Genomic DNA, 14,638 nt, shown 5'->3' with positions numbered 1-14,638 from the left:
ATTCTTATTTTCATACAGCCTGCTTCATTTCCAACACTGGACCAGACGACTTTCTCTTAAACTGAGAAGTTGTGTGAGTGCTCTTATTCTGAAAATAAGGACAATAATCTGGTTCCTGTGCTGGGATATTATGCAACCGTTGTTGTTCCTGGTTAAATGGAGCTCAGTATCAGCTGGGATATCTTATTAAGGACACAGTTAGATTATTTTATTAAAACCAGATTACTTTTCTAATGTAAAACATGTTCAAGAAGATTATTTTTTAGACAAAAATTAAAACTCATTTCCCAGAAACACTTGCAAACACTTTTTTGAGTCTCGCACACAAACTGATCGATCTATCTCTCCATCAATCAACACTATCAATAACCCCTGACACCTGGTTGTAACCTCTTTAGACGAGGCTGTGAAGAGTTCCCTGCTGTCTTTAATCCACACATCTCATGTCTGTATCTGTCTGACTTGTTCTTTCATCCGTCCGTCCATCTCCACCTCTGTGCTAGAATGTCAGATTTCCTCCTGTAAGTACTGAGTGACCGTGTGACTCTCTCCCCTCGCTGTGTGTTGTGTCGGTCGCAGAATGCAAACAGTTCTCACCTGTTTCAGGCATGATGGATGCAAACTGTGGTGCTGCTTTTTTTACTTTCTGTAATCGAAGAGTGGTGGCGAGGGGCGGCTGTTTATCCCCTCCGTGTGCTGATGTTGTAATGTAGCATGGTGTATATCTGAACCCTGAAGGAAATACTTTCTCTATGTTCACACTTTATTTATGTCACTGAGCTTGTTGTTGTTTTTCTGTCTCCAGGCGATACGGGTTCAGTAAACAGTCCAAACAGGACGAGGTAGGCGTCTCTGTGTTTTTGGTTTTTACTCAGAGAGTCATTCTTTATGTGCGAACCGGCGTTTACTGTCGTCTGTCTGTCTCCTCCAGGCGGACGGGAGGAAGGCTTCGCAGGCCGACGGCGCTCAGGCGGCGCCCCCTGGGATGGCGGAGGTGTCGGAGGAGGACGACATGCAGGCTGCGGAGGAGGTGAGACTTTAAGGGGTTGGGTTACTTTATTCCTACCTGCAGGTAGATCTGGTTGAAATGGAGAGTAGCTCTCTCCTACAGTTCCAGAAACAATCACAATCTATCAATATTTACCTGGAAAAGACCACAAATGAAGATATTTAAACTCAGAAACATTAACTTATCAAATGGCACATCAGTAAAACATTGAATAGGAATCACTATTGTTCTTAAAGTTTTCCAAACACATTGAACTTCAGACTGTCACTGAGTCTAAAACGTTACTATAACGGATCATTAAATTATTTTTTATTGTATATTTTTATAATGTGCCTAAATAAATGTGTTAAATTCTGTAAGAAGAGCAGTTTATATGTCCTAATATGATTTTCTTTAGTTTAGATCTTTAGTAACTTTATTTTTTAAACAGTTTCTACATTAAAATCCTTCAAAGTTTTTTGAATTTGAGGGCGAAAATCAATCCGGTTCACTAAAAGTGGTTGAATTTGGATGGTAAAGATTTTTCGATTTTCGATTTTTATTGTTATTGTAAAGAAATGCTCCTCCTGTAAAACCTGCTAGTTCTCCTTCTAGAAATTCTCAGTGTTGTTACTAATTAACCAACATCCCTGTCTCAAACTAAACTGTGACGGGTCCTTGAATTTGAGGGAACTGTGCCTTGAAAAGTCCTTTTGCTGTTTAGGAAGTTGTGTGAACCCTGTGTATGTTTGTGTGTCTACAGATAATGTGATCTAACTGGTTTTCTTTCTCTCTCAGATGCGAATTAAGACTCTGATGACCAGTATGGCTGCCATGGTAAATGAAGAGGTAGGAGGTCTCTCTCTCTTCACCTGAGGACCTTCCTCCACCACCGTAGACTCTCTAGTCTCAGGATTCTGAACCTTTTGTATCGCTGCTGTAAACTGAACAGTGCTGTTTGTGTTTGCAGGGGAGGCTGACGGCGAGTGCAGTGGGTCAGATAGTGGGACTGCAGTCTGAGGAGATCAAACAGATCGCCTCCGAGTACGCAGAGAAGGTGAGAAACATCTCTTCCAACTCTGGCACTTGAATAAAAGTCCTCTCTGTAATCTAAAGCTCTGTCTCTCCTTTATGTCCCTGCAGCAGTCGGAGCTGTCGTCAGAGGAGCGTTCAGAGCGCTACGGTCCGCTGCAGCAACACCGCAGGGCTGTGGCTTCAGTCCACAAACAGATCCAGCAGAAGACCAAACAGCTGGAGGAGGTCAGTGGTCCACTGTAGTCCGCTGTAGTCCGCTGTAGAGTCCACTGTAACGAGTCGCGACTGTAGAGTCCGCTGCTAGAGTCCACTGTAGAGTACCCGCTGTACGAGTCCACTGTAGAGTCCCACTGAGAGCCTCCACTGTAGACGTTCCGCTGTACGAGTCCGCTGTAGAGTCCCACTGTTACGAGTCCGCTGTGCAGTCCGCCTGTAGAGTCCGCTGTAGAGTCCACTGTCAGTCCCACCTGTAGTGGTCCGCTGTAGAGTCACTGTCAGAGTCCGCTGTAAGAGTCCACTGTAGAGGTCCGCCTGTAGAGTCACTGGATCCACTGTAGAGTCCACTGTAGTCCACTGTTAGGTGTCCGCTGTAAAGTCGCTGTAAGTCCACTGTGAGTCCGCTGAGAGTCCGCTGTAAGAGCCCGCTGCTTAGAGGTCCGCTGTAGAGCCCACTGTAGGTCCACTGTAGTGTTCCGCTGTAGAGTCCACTGTAGAAGTCATGTAGAGTCCACTGGTAGGAGGTCCACTGTAAGAGTCCACCTGTTAGAGTCACTTAGAGTCCGCTGCTTAGGAGTCGCTGTATCCGCTGTAGACGTCCGCGTAGAGTCCACTGTAAGAGGTCCGCTGTAGAGTCCCTGTAGATCCCGCTGTAGAAGTCCACTGTAGAGTCCGCTGCTAGGTCCGCTGTGGGAGAGTTCCGCTGGTTAGATGCCACTGTTAGGAGTCCATGGTAGAGTCCGCTGTAGAGTCACTGTAGAGTCCACTGTAGTCGACTTGTAATGGAGTAGATGATACATTCTGCACTCAGTATTTATTTACCTGTTGGACATAAAATTGACCCCTTAAAAGCACCTTAATTATCGCTTAAATTAAGATTGTAAAATGAAGCGTTCTTTGATTTCAAGGACGGTGAACTAACTGTCAGTAACAAGTGTTTCTATGTTTCATTAACAGCTACGAGCCAAACACACGGAGGTGAAAACCGGCAGCGACGAGGCCAAAAAGAGTCTGACGGAGGTGAGACGAGGCTTCACAGAAATGATCCGGTTGTTCTACGTCTGCAGACACAATTAATAACTGTCAGAGGTCACATCTGCTGTACTGAAACAAAACAATCAGCTGAGCTCAGTATTACAGAAGAACTTTACAATCAGTCGTTCATACATTGTAACAGGGATTGTACAAACATACATTCAGTATAACGGCTGTTTGTGTCTCTGCAGGCGACAGAGATCTCAGAGAAACTGGACAAAGAGCTGAAGTCTTTGGAGGAGATGGAGGAGCAGGCTGACAGCAGGTGAGAGAGAGGATCTTCATACACTTTATATCTCTATATAAAATATAATGCAGCAGATTTAAAGTCCTCTCTGATATTAATAACAAAACCTGTAGTTGTTAAAGTTAAATGAGTGTTTGGTTCAGTTTATTACACACACTTTTACTGACCTCTTGTGGCAGCTGGAAGCAACTGCAGCTCCTTCTCAGACGTTACAGCACACTGTTGGTTTCTTCTGTCTGTTTATCAGACTGAAAGGGACTTTTAATTTGATACTCACACATGTACAGGAAGTTTTAGCCTTAATTAATGTTTCTCTCACTCATCCGGATACATTTTCATTTAATGTTATTAGAGACACAAATCTGACATCCAGAATTAGTGAATAACTACACGATTAAACAGATTTTGTGCAGAAGAGATAAGTGAGATATTATTATTAAGGGATATTAGTCGTCAGATAGTAGACCATCGTGTTAAACTGCCTTCAGATAAACTTAAAGAGACTATAAACTGAAAAAGCCAGTCGTTTCTGAGGGTTGGAGGTTGAATATGTGCTTCAGAAGATCTAAAATGTATGTGAAAGGGAGCAGTGAGGAGGCTCTGAGAGGACGTGAACCCTGTGTTTGATTAATGGCGTGTCCTGTGTTGGTGCAGCCTCCTGGAGAAGCTGAGGGCTCTGGTGACGATGAACGAGAACCTGAAGCAGCAGGAGCAGGACTTCCGCACTCACTGCAGAGTGAGTACATCAGCATCCTGTTAATGCTGCCGGCTGTTCGCACTGAACACAGGATGAAAGGGAGGAGGTTATTTCTTTCTGTAAATTGCTGATTTTGTCTTTGATGTGCAGGAAGAGATGGTCCGACTGCAGCAGAACATTGAGGAGCTGAAGACGGCATCAGGACAGAATACAGAGGAGGACGAGGTTCAGTAGGATTCACTCAGTCTTTATCTTAAAGCTTCTTTATGTAACTGTCATTAAACTGTTGTTATAGCGCCTCCAGTGGCCGCTCAGTGAACTGCAGTCAGCGTCCTGTTACATCAGTTATTATTGGCTAAAATCAACTCTAAGTTAGTATCATGGATCACGTTAGCAGGAGAAGCTCACGATAACCTTACTTAGTACACTGACACATCAACGTCACATATAAATTACAACCTGTTCACATTAAAAAAAAAAGTGAATAATCCATAAAAATAAAATGTAAAATGCTTCAGAATCTAAATATTGTGAGAAACTTCTTGTTGAGTTGTTGTAACTCTCTGTGCTCCTCTTCCTCTCGTCCTCTCTTCGCAGGAGAGGAACCAGCTGATAGACAAACAGTACAACACAGACAGAGAGAAACTGCAGAAGATCCGTCTGCTCATGGTAACGACTGAACTCTAGATTAGATGCTGCAGCAGCGTTTAGGTCAGCAGATAAAAGGCTGCAGATAAAACAAAGTGACAGTGTGACTATTATATATGTTGTTTTTATCTTTTAACCATTTAAATGTAGATTTACAGTTACTGTTCGGATAAAACAGACTTTTAATCATCTTAAGAAATATGAGGAATTATTAAATGAACAACCTGATGATGTAAAATGTAGTTTATAGATTGGAGACACGGAGAATAGTTACTAGATCCGTTCATTGTTGGTTTGGAGTTTTTTTTGTAATTTCTTTTAGCGATTTGTTCGGCTTCAACAGAATATTAATGACAGAAGTCTGTAAATAAAATGTACATCAAGTAGTTTCCTATTTGTTGTGATTAATTGTTAATAAAAATCTACGAGCTCTGAGCGTTTTAAACTCTCTCTCTCTCTCTCTCTCTGTGTTCAGGCTCGAAGGAACCGAGAGATCGCCATCCTGCAGAGGAAGATCGACGAGGTGCCGAGCCGGGCCGAGCTGACCCAGTACCAGAAGAGGTTCATCGAACTCTACAGCCAAGGTGGGTTGAACCGGCGTTTGTTCTCCGACTGTAAAAATGTCTCCAAAAAGCAGAAACTCATTGAATCAGTGCTAATTCTTGTGTTTTAGTTTCTGCAACACACAAAGAGACCAAACAGTTCTTCACTCTGTACAACACGTTAGACGATAAGAAGGTTTATCTGGAGAAGGAGGTGAGTAACAACACAGGAAGTAAATCTGTGAGCCTGTTTACACCCGGCAGTAACATGTGAGATCAGATCAGTCTAAACACTCGCTCAGGACGTATTTGTGATATTAAATCTGCATAAACAGCTGATGTAACTAATAACAGCAATATCACCAGACTCCCTTTAAAAATCGCTCAATTTAGTGAGTTATTGAGCGAAGAGAAACTTTATAAACTGTGAAACGTTATTTACGACAGATTGTTAATTCTTTGGGCCTTTTTGTAAATTCGGCAAACGTTACACATTCATTTATTTATTTATTGTGTTAGAAATGATCAGTTGGCCCCGGTGTGTCGGCTACTACCGTTAGGCCGCCGGTTAGAACTGATTTTGTATTCGATCTTTGCAAACCAGAATAATGTTTGTTTATTTGCATGCAGAGCGGGGAAGTGAGATCTGATCACAAGTGTTCACTGGAGACACATTTTAATATCAGGTGTAAACAGGACCTGTGATTGTCAACTAGGTCCAGTTTGAGTTTTGATTAGTTGACAATGGAAACAAATAAATGGAAGCAGACGTGTGTATGTCCTTAATAATAATGAGAATAATGTGTTTCCATGTCTGCAGGTGAATCTGCTGAATTCAATTCATGACAACTTCCAACAGTAAGTATAACGTCTGTTGCTGTGGTTCCCAACCTGGGGGTCGGGACCCCCTCGAGGGGTCAGCAGGTCTATAGCATTTCATTAATTTATGTGATTAAAAACTGAACGAAATTATCTTTGAAAAGTTTTTTATATTATTTAAATATAAACAGGTTGAGGGCTCAGAGAACACAGGTTATAGTCACAGAGCTTCAGTCTGATTAACAGCTCCTGCTTTAGAAAACACTGAATCTGTTAGAAAATAAGCTTTATTGTTAAAAATGAAGAAAATCCATAATACAGACAGAGAATTGTCTAAAAACTTCCCTAAACAGGAAATAATCTGCTCAAAATTCATCCCAATCTCTGGTTTTACACAGACTTCCTTCAGTCACTGTTTGTGTTCATGGTGCAGTTTATTGTTATATGTTGATTCTTCTATAAAATAAAGTCACAGTGAGTTCACTGACTGATAGAAGAGAAACCGTCTGTTGTATGTTTTCCTGCCACCTGTTGGTTCAGTCAGTAAGCTGCTGTATCGTTCTTCAGGGCGATGTCGTCTTCAGCCGCCAAGGATCAGTTCCTCAGACAGATGGAACAAATCGTGGAGGGAATCAAACAGAATCGCATTAAGGTAAAACTCTTTATTACTTTATTACTCTGCGTAATAAAACGTATCCAGAGGCCTCGTTCCAACGAGCTGCCGTTAGTGTTAGCGTGACGTCTGCTCTGTTTCCAGATGGAGAAGAAGAAGCAGGAGAACAAGATGAGAAGAGATCAGCTGAACGACGAATACCTGGAGCTGCTCGACAAACAGAGGCTCTACTTCAAAACCGTCAAAGACTTTAAAGAGGTGAGAACCAGCGAACCCGCCCGACATTTTAATGTCTTATTTCTTATGTTGGTTGATATCAGTGGGTGGACAAAGTGTTAAAACACGTCATTATAACTTAATAACAGTTAAATAAACTCATCTGAACATTATAACATTGTAATGGAGGATTTATAGCTGGGCTGTTATAGTAGATGCCTCCACTAGGGGTCGCTAAAGCTTCATAGGGGGTCGCCACGCCTTCTTGATTTTAAGACGTGCTAGAAAACTTCAATGTAAATTGTCTAATAGAACAACAATCAAACATCAGGGAGGAAAAAACACTGAATTTGTCAAAAAAAGAAGCTTAATGAGTCTGTTTATTAAAAAATATTTAAAAAATACAGATAATTGTATAAAAAGTTCCTTAAACAGGAAATAATCTCATAATTCATCAAAATCTCTTGTTTTACACAAACTTCTTTCAGTTTTGAATAAAATAAGAAATATCCATAAAATCTGTCACTTACGCAGTTTAATTAATGATAGAAAATGTTCTTTATTTAAAGACAAAGGTTGGAAGCTGCTGTATTAAACTGCATTATTATTTTTAGCTAGCTGTATCTGATTATGTGGCGCAAATATCAGAAGTGAAATGTCGTAAGATGTACAAATACATAGTAATACAGATTGTATGTATGTATGTATGTATGTATGTATGTATGTGTGTGTATATATATATATATACACAAAGTAAACTGTATGTATGACATGTCTTAAAGTCTAAAATCTAATAACCTGAATTTAAAGTCTTAAATCCGACTTTATACAAGAAATGTTAACTTCTTTAATACAATAATTTGTCTTCTAAATCCTCCTCAAGGGTCCTTTTTTAATATATTTCTGGGAAAATGTTTTATTGATGGTTTTATTTTATATTTGTTAAAGCATCATGGAGCTGATACTGATTTTCCTTCATAAATTAAATAAATTAGATCTTAAACTGCGTTCATTGTTGTCGTAGAACAAACTGTGAACCTCTGTGTTCAGACCTTATTACAGACACAAACATATTCAATAAACCTATTCATATATAATCTAATATTAATATTACATGATAACTGTATCATGGCTCTCTGATGATGATGATGATGATGATGATGATGATGTTTGTGTCTGCAGGAGTGTCGGAAGAACGAGATGCTGCTGTCCAAGCTGAGAGCTAAAGGAGCCTCGTAGCTCTGACTGTTGGTAAACTGTTTATTGGTGTAAATAAAATCTGTAATCAATAATAATAATAATAATAATAATAATAATAAGAGCGAAACGCATCAACTGTTATTAACATTCCACTCTGTTCCATCTTGTTGTAAACACATTTAAACTCTTCACAAGAATCAGCTTAATGACAAACAGAAATGTTTTTAATTTTGTAAAATGAGCTGTAAATCATACCAATGTGTTTAAATAATGATGTTGAACGTTTACTGAGCTCATTTAAAGCCTTTAAAGCTTCACTGGCTACAATAAAATCCTCCTGTTGATCATGAAGAGACTAAACGATGTCCGAGCGCCCGAATGTCTGCTGAGGTTTGCAGTGTTTGTAACGCTTGCTGAGGTCTGAACGCGCCTCGTGCATCGATGTACAATCAGCGCTGTTACTCACCTCAGATAGGAGCTGCACGCTCAGACACTGCGTCCTATCACCAGTCACATGATGAGTGTGTGAAGGAAACATCCTGTGTATGAGCACGTTCACATCTACAGCTGCAGAGCTACGAGCTGTTAATAAACATCTGTTCCCACGCAGCCACCGGGACTCAGACCGGGACTCAGACCAGGTCCTGGGAAATCCTGCACACTGTGATTCAAAATAAAACAACGTCTGATTTCACGTGTTTATCTCTTGAACTGGTAGACAAAGCTGATCTTATTGTAGGAAACATGTTAAATATCATATTACACTGAATCACAAAGGATTGATATTAAACTCTGATTGTATCAAGAATAAAAGAGTATAAATAGTTTTTGAGTTTCAGACATTTCTGTTTTACTGTACTTCACCGTTATTCATTTTATCCTATAAGAATTAATACATAATACTTTATGAAGTGTCTGTGAGCAGCAACAGATGATCTTTATTCTTAATGAATCCATATTGTAACAGAATCTGTTCCTATAAAAATGATGATTTCTAACACTTTGTTTTAGTAGAAAATAAAAGACTGAGAACAGCTGCAGCCTCATAGTAGGTTTTACTTTTCTGTAAATTATAAAACAACCGCTGTGGACATTAATAATATTAATAATAATTAATAACTTATAAAAGCTTCAACCAGCACCGTCTGTCCACCCAGAGGTCCGTTCAGTAGCAGCTCGTTCTCACTCCCAGGTCGTCAGATACAGACACGAGTGGTGTTCAGTTAGTTGCAATCTGCTACTTCGCCACTGAATACTACTCGCTGCTCCTGTCTTATTAACACTGTTAAAGGTAAAGAGGATTTGGAGATAGCGAATCCCTCGCCTCACCCTCCTGTTTTGTACCTCGTTTTTTCCGTTTTCTGTTTTCTCAACAACAAACGGAGAGAACAGGTTATTTTATCGTTTTCTGTTTGTTTTCAAAACACAAAACGGGTTTGTTTTTGTTTTCTTTTTTCTTATTTTCAAAACAAAAACAGAATCTGGGTCATTTTATAGTTTTCTGTTTATTTTCAAAATAAAAGCACGTAAAACAGCTAATTTTGGTTTTTCTCCTTTTGTAAACTGACAGTCTGTTTATCTGCAGTGTTTGCTTCGTCCGTTCAGGTGATTAAACACAGTGACTATTATATTTCTGACTCGTGTCCTCACACTGGTGTCGGTATAAAACAAGCGGGCCGGTCTGGGAGCCGGTCTTTGTGTTCAGGAGGTTTTCCTGCTCTCGCTATCGGCTCAGCCGCTCTCCAATCTCACTGATTGTGATACCGAACAGACAGTTTGCATGTCTCTCGCCTGTCAGAGGTCTGATTGGGCGACACCAAAACACGCTTGCGTCAGCACACTGCACCCCGTCACCCAGAATGCAACTGCTCTCCGTCCTGCGAGGAAGACGAATGGCAGACCGTGTCGCTGGCAGCGGGGTCGCCCTGCAGGGACGCCGGCGAGGACTCAGAGGAGCTTCGTCCTGCAGCTCCAGAGGACAGCATGTGTGTTCAGGCTGCTGCTGGCAGCGATACGCGGCTGATAACGAGTATCTCGCCACGGCGCTGTCAGAGAGAGGCGGCGAGGAGATAAAAGCAGAATGTGTGTGTGTGGAGGGGATGAGCGGAGAAGGCAGTGGAGCTCAGCAGGAAGAGGAGGAAGAGGAGGCCTGGACCTTCGTGAGCAGACGTCTCTGGCAGCCGTCTGATCGATATGAAAGCTTCCTCGCCGCCGCTGCTGCTGCTGCTGGTTGTCAGCGTGTGCCATCGACCGGCGGGAGCCACGAAACAGGAAGCGGTGGTTTCACCTGAGGACCACGGCTCTCGACTCCGAGGACTCTGGAAGCTGCACATAAAGGACTCGCTGCTGAAGGGAAAAGGTGAGCAAACACCTGGAAAACTGCTGATCTGAGTTTACTTTAACTGTTCAGACTGAAAGAACTCAGTTTAACTTGAACCGGTTGGTATTTAACATAATTATTAGACCTATTATTAGAACTCATATTGAAACACAGAGTGCTTCAGAACACTAAAATACATTTATAAAATCCATCATAGAGTAAAAATGGATCAATAAAGGGAATAAAAAGGTAAAGTATGTTGGTATGATGGTGCACATACTGAAGGATACTAATGGATAATGGTTTGATATTCCTGGTTTATAAATAATAAATTATTGTTGTTTACATTTGACTTTCAGTTGTTAAATGAAGGAAACTTCCCTTCAGTTATTAATTATTAAGACATTTACCCAGAATGATTCATCTCCAGCTATTCTGATAATCAGTTATAATTAATAGTTTTGAGTCATTTTTTAAGAGAGAAATCTTTTTTCAGCTCCTCAGATGTGAATATTTTCTGTTTCTTTATTCCTTTAAAGTTCTTTGTGACAGTAAACTGAAAATCTTTGGACAAAAAGACATTTGAGGACGTCGGCAACATTTTCCACCCTTTTCTGACATTTTATGGAGCAATAACTAATTGATTATTTTGATAATGATGGACAGATTGATCATTGTAAACACTCATTGTCCCGTCAGTCAACAGTGATAAACCTATATTGTACAAACTGTGAGACCGAATGCTGAACTACAGATTGATCTGACAAATGTTACTAATAATAGTAAATATATCTGTAATCTATTACTAACAATATCAGTGTACTAAAGGACGTTTTTAACTAACTCACTTTACATTCACCTTATAACCAGCAGCAGGTTCTGGTCCTCAGCCAATCAGAGACGGGGTCAAACAGCAGCTGCTCTACTGCCGCGTCGGGATTGGCTACCATCTCCAGATTCTGCCCAACGGCTCCGTGGGAGGCGTCCACAAACCCACCGAGAACTGTGAGTTCATCCCACATACTGTAGACCCCCCCGTCCCCCTTACCCGGGGCACCGACATATCCTGGAAAACCTGGAAAACCTGGAAATTTAGAGAGTAGTTTTCCAATTATGTAAACACCTGGAAATTTATTAAAATGACCAAAAATCTTGGAAATAATTAAATTATAGCTCCTCTTTACCGGCACGGTGAACAAGAGAGATGAAAATAGTGCTGACTCCCAACCTTTAGAAACAGTCAGTCTGAATATGTGTCTGTTCCTTCATTATTTATATTCTTTCAGTCCCTAAAGGTTCACAGATCAAAAGAATCAAATTGGTTTTTCATAAAAATCAATCCAAGTTATAAATATCAGATCAAATGAACGATTGATAATTGATCTGTTATTCTAAAGCCTCATTTTTATACAAGTAATGAACAGATTATAATGGAACAACCAGCTCACCATGCCAGTTATGAGCAGTGGTAAAGGACCTCGGTCCCGAATAGAAGGTTTGGATAAAGACAGCAGTCCCATAAACTGAGAGAAAGAGCGGGAACCCTGTAATTGTTACTGTCTCCGTTCTGTACATTAAAACTGTTTCTGACCCAGTTTTAAGTGTTTGTCTGCCTTCACACACTGATTCCTCTCCGTCTCCTCCAGGCTGGCTGAAGGTGTTTGCTATGAAACACGGCGTGGTGGGAATCAGAGGAGTGAAGAGCGGCTTGTACGTCTGTATGAGCGCCGACGGGCTGGCATACGGGGCGGTACGTAACTCACTGCTGTAACATTAAAGATAAACTCACCAACAGGAACCCAAAAGAACAACCAGATCACATCCAATCTCTTCTTCCAGGAGCGGTTTTCTGACGACTGCCTGCTGAAGGAGAACCTGGAGGAGAACCACTACACCACCTACTCCTCGGTGTCTCACCCGGCCGTCTATCTGGCGCTGTCCCACAAAGGGGAGCTCAGGAAGGGCAACAGCGTGGGCCGCCACCAGTCCTGCACCCACTTCCTGCCCCGGAGGACGCCGTGATCGGTACCGGAGCCACGTTTAGGAAGCATGTTCGCTCACGTTGCGTCTCCGGAGGGAAGAAACAGACTGTTAGCGTCCAGGAGACACAGCTGGAGGGATTATTATTATTACGTCTCAATGCTCAAAATACCTGAAACAGTCTGAGGATCAGTCGGTAAACAGCCGCTGCTCGGGGTGCCAGGACGCCTGGAACAGATGCAATAATAAAAATAATAATAATAACTGCAATATACAGGATTAATCTAAACATAAGATGTTCCTTTATTGATCCTGTGTAGCAGCATCGGGGAGTGTAGTGCAAAGAGTAAAGAAAATATAATAAAACACGTAAAGCTGCTGATCAATATTCTGATATTAGCAATGGATAAAATGATTGTTTGTACTGTAAAAGAGAGAATTATTAGAGTTCCTCCTCAGCTCTGCAGAGCTTTATAGAAGCAGTCAACAGTGAAAGAGAAGTGGTTTATAGTTTTATAATCTGTGCCTTATTAATCTTATTTATTCTTGTTTGTGTACTTTTATTTATTCTTGTTTTATAGCGAATTGCAGTGTTAAATAAAATATCTATTTTTTTATAATCACTTTGTGTTGAAGTAGTTTGTTGTGAGTTGGATCTTCAAATTCATTTATTTAATGTGAGTGAAATAGAGACATTTGTTAAATATTGAAGGTTACTTATTTTTGAAGCACCAGAATCTCAGACCAAAACTATACACAGCAGCAACAACACCAGACTCCATTAATAAAACCAGTCATTTTAGCAGATAATTGTAAAAACACGCTTCAAACTGGACAGAAACAAAATAAAACTCACCAGAACTGTTTGTATTAGTTTCTTCAACAATCACCAACTCTGGTTTGGTGGAAATAAATCCTTAATTCACTGACGTAGATGATAAAAACCAGCAGCTTTCAGTCCCGGAGCAGACCCGCTTATGGACAACAAACCACAGAGAGGCTGCGTCTCAATCTCAGTACAATAAAGGAAAATTAAACTATTTCCCCTCTAGATAAATAAAGTTGTATCTTACCTTAATAGAATTGTATTTGTGATTCTCACAGTATTTAATAACTATATTAGAAAAACAGGAACACATAATCCACAGACGTCACTGTGAACAGTTCTCATGGGAACTACGTTCTTCTAAACAAATAGTCCCTGTGAGAACTGAGCCTTTAATTAACATTTGTATTATAGAACCTGTTCATGGGTCTGTTGGCAGTCAGCAGCTGGACAGTGAAGCCGCTGGACGGCGTCTAGGCAGTGACCATCCTCCTCCTCCTCCTCCTCTGGACACACGAGTCTGTAATCTTACCCTCTGAGTGGGAGGTGCAGGGTCATCCGATCCTCGCTCTGACCGACTGCACTCACCTGCTCAGGTGTCTCATTGTACCAGACCATAGGCACGGCAGGAGGGCGGCCATTAGGACGGAGAGTAAGAAGAAGGGAATAAAAGAGAGAGGAAGGAGACAGAAACAGGGGATACAGGGAGTCGGGGGGATATGGTCTTAGATAAAGCTCAGCTGAGTGTGGACGATGGCACGATGACGGAGAGCTTCGTGGAGATCAGTACGTTGGACGTAAAACTTTTTCTTTGAGGATTCCTGGTTGTTTTTATCTTTTCTTCATCATTTCTTCTTCAATGTCATCTCCACTTATCTCTCTGTTACAGATACTGCTGCTGCTGACACAGCAACTCCTCCGACAGTAAGTGGACTAAATAAAAACTGATAGAAATGTATTTTTATATATATCACTGTACATGTAATATTCTTGTTTTAGTTTTTGGACAAAACAAGAAATTTAAATGTTTATTTTTAGTTGTTTTCTGACATTTTATAGACTGAATTAGTGATTGATTATTTTAAAAAATAGATTAATTAATAATGTAAATCTGGTGGATATGTGAAGGACGATGGTTATTTTTCCACAGTGTGATGGGGCCGATAAAACCTATAAAACTGTGGTACAGCGCTCCTGGAGTGAACTACTCTTGTGGTTTTCTAGAAGTTGTAAGATGCACATAAAAGTTAAAATAT

General features: G+C 40.8%; 2 protein-coding genes across 2 annotated transcripts; both read left to right on the top strand.

The window, feature by feature from the left end:
- Positions 1–805: 805 nt before the first annotated feature.
- ccdc93 (coiled-coil domain containing 93) lies at positions 806–9,081 on the top strand (the record flags this gene model as incomplete). Its single annotated transcript, XM_035676610.1, is given in 16 exon segments — positions 806–842; positions 932–1,030; positions 1,787–1,837; positions 1,959–2,045; positions 2,132–2,248; positions 3,197–3,259; positions 3,466–3,539; positions 4,176–4,257; positions 4,369–4,443; positions 4,816–4,887; positions 5,342–5,450; positions 5,540–5,622; positions 6,229–6,266; positions 6,795–6,879; positions 6,985–7,098; positions 8,239–9,081. Coding segments are annotated over 16 exon segments (1,243 nt in total), but the record flags the coding sequence as incomplete, so codon positions are not given.
- A 149-nt stretch (positions 9,082–9,230) lies between these two features.
- fgf9 (fibroblast growth factor 9) lies at positions 9,231–12,648 on the top strand. Its single transcript, XM_035676611.1, has 4 exons — positions 9,231–10,615; positions 11,453–11,581; positions 12,223–12,326; positions 12,416–12,648. Exons 1-4 carry the CDS (start codon positions 10,450–10,452, stop codon positions 12,596–12,598), a joined length of 582 nt encoding a protein of 193 aa, XP_035532504.1. The 5' UTR covers positions 9,231–10,449; the 3' UTR covers positions 12,599–12,648.
- Positions 12,649–14,638: the final 1,990 nt, after the last annotated feature.

This window comes from Morone saxatilis, unplaced genomic scaffold, assembly GCF_004916995.1.
Source record: "Morone saxatilis isolate NCDOM2014 unplaced genomic scaffold, NCSU_SB_2.0 Contig5, whole genome shotgun sequence".
In the NCBI taxonomy this organism is placed as follows: domain Eukaryota; kingdom Metazoa; phylum Chordata; class Actinopteri; family Moronidae; genus Morone; species Morone saxatilis.
Note: the sequence above shows the minus strand (reverse complement) of the source record. Positions and strands in the feature narration are given on the sequence as shown.

Excerpts from the sequence above, each read along its gene's own strand:
- fgf9 (XM_035676611.1), top strand. The coding sequence starts at position 10,450 with ATGAAAGCTTCCTCGCCGCCGCTGCTGCTGCTGCTGGTTGTCAGCGTG. Across the intron at positions 11,582-12,222 it reads CCACAAACCCACCGAGAACT|GCTGGCTGAAGGTGTTTGCT; the intron begins GTGAGTTCATCC and ends CGTCTCCTCCAG. Across the intron at positions 12,327-12,415 it reads ACGGGCTGGCATACGGGGCG|GAGCGGTTTTCTGACGACTG; the intron begins GTACGTAACTCA and ends CTCTTCTTCCAG.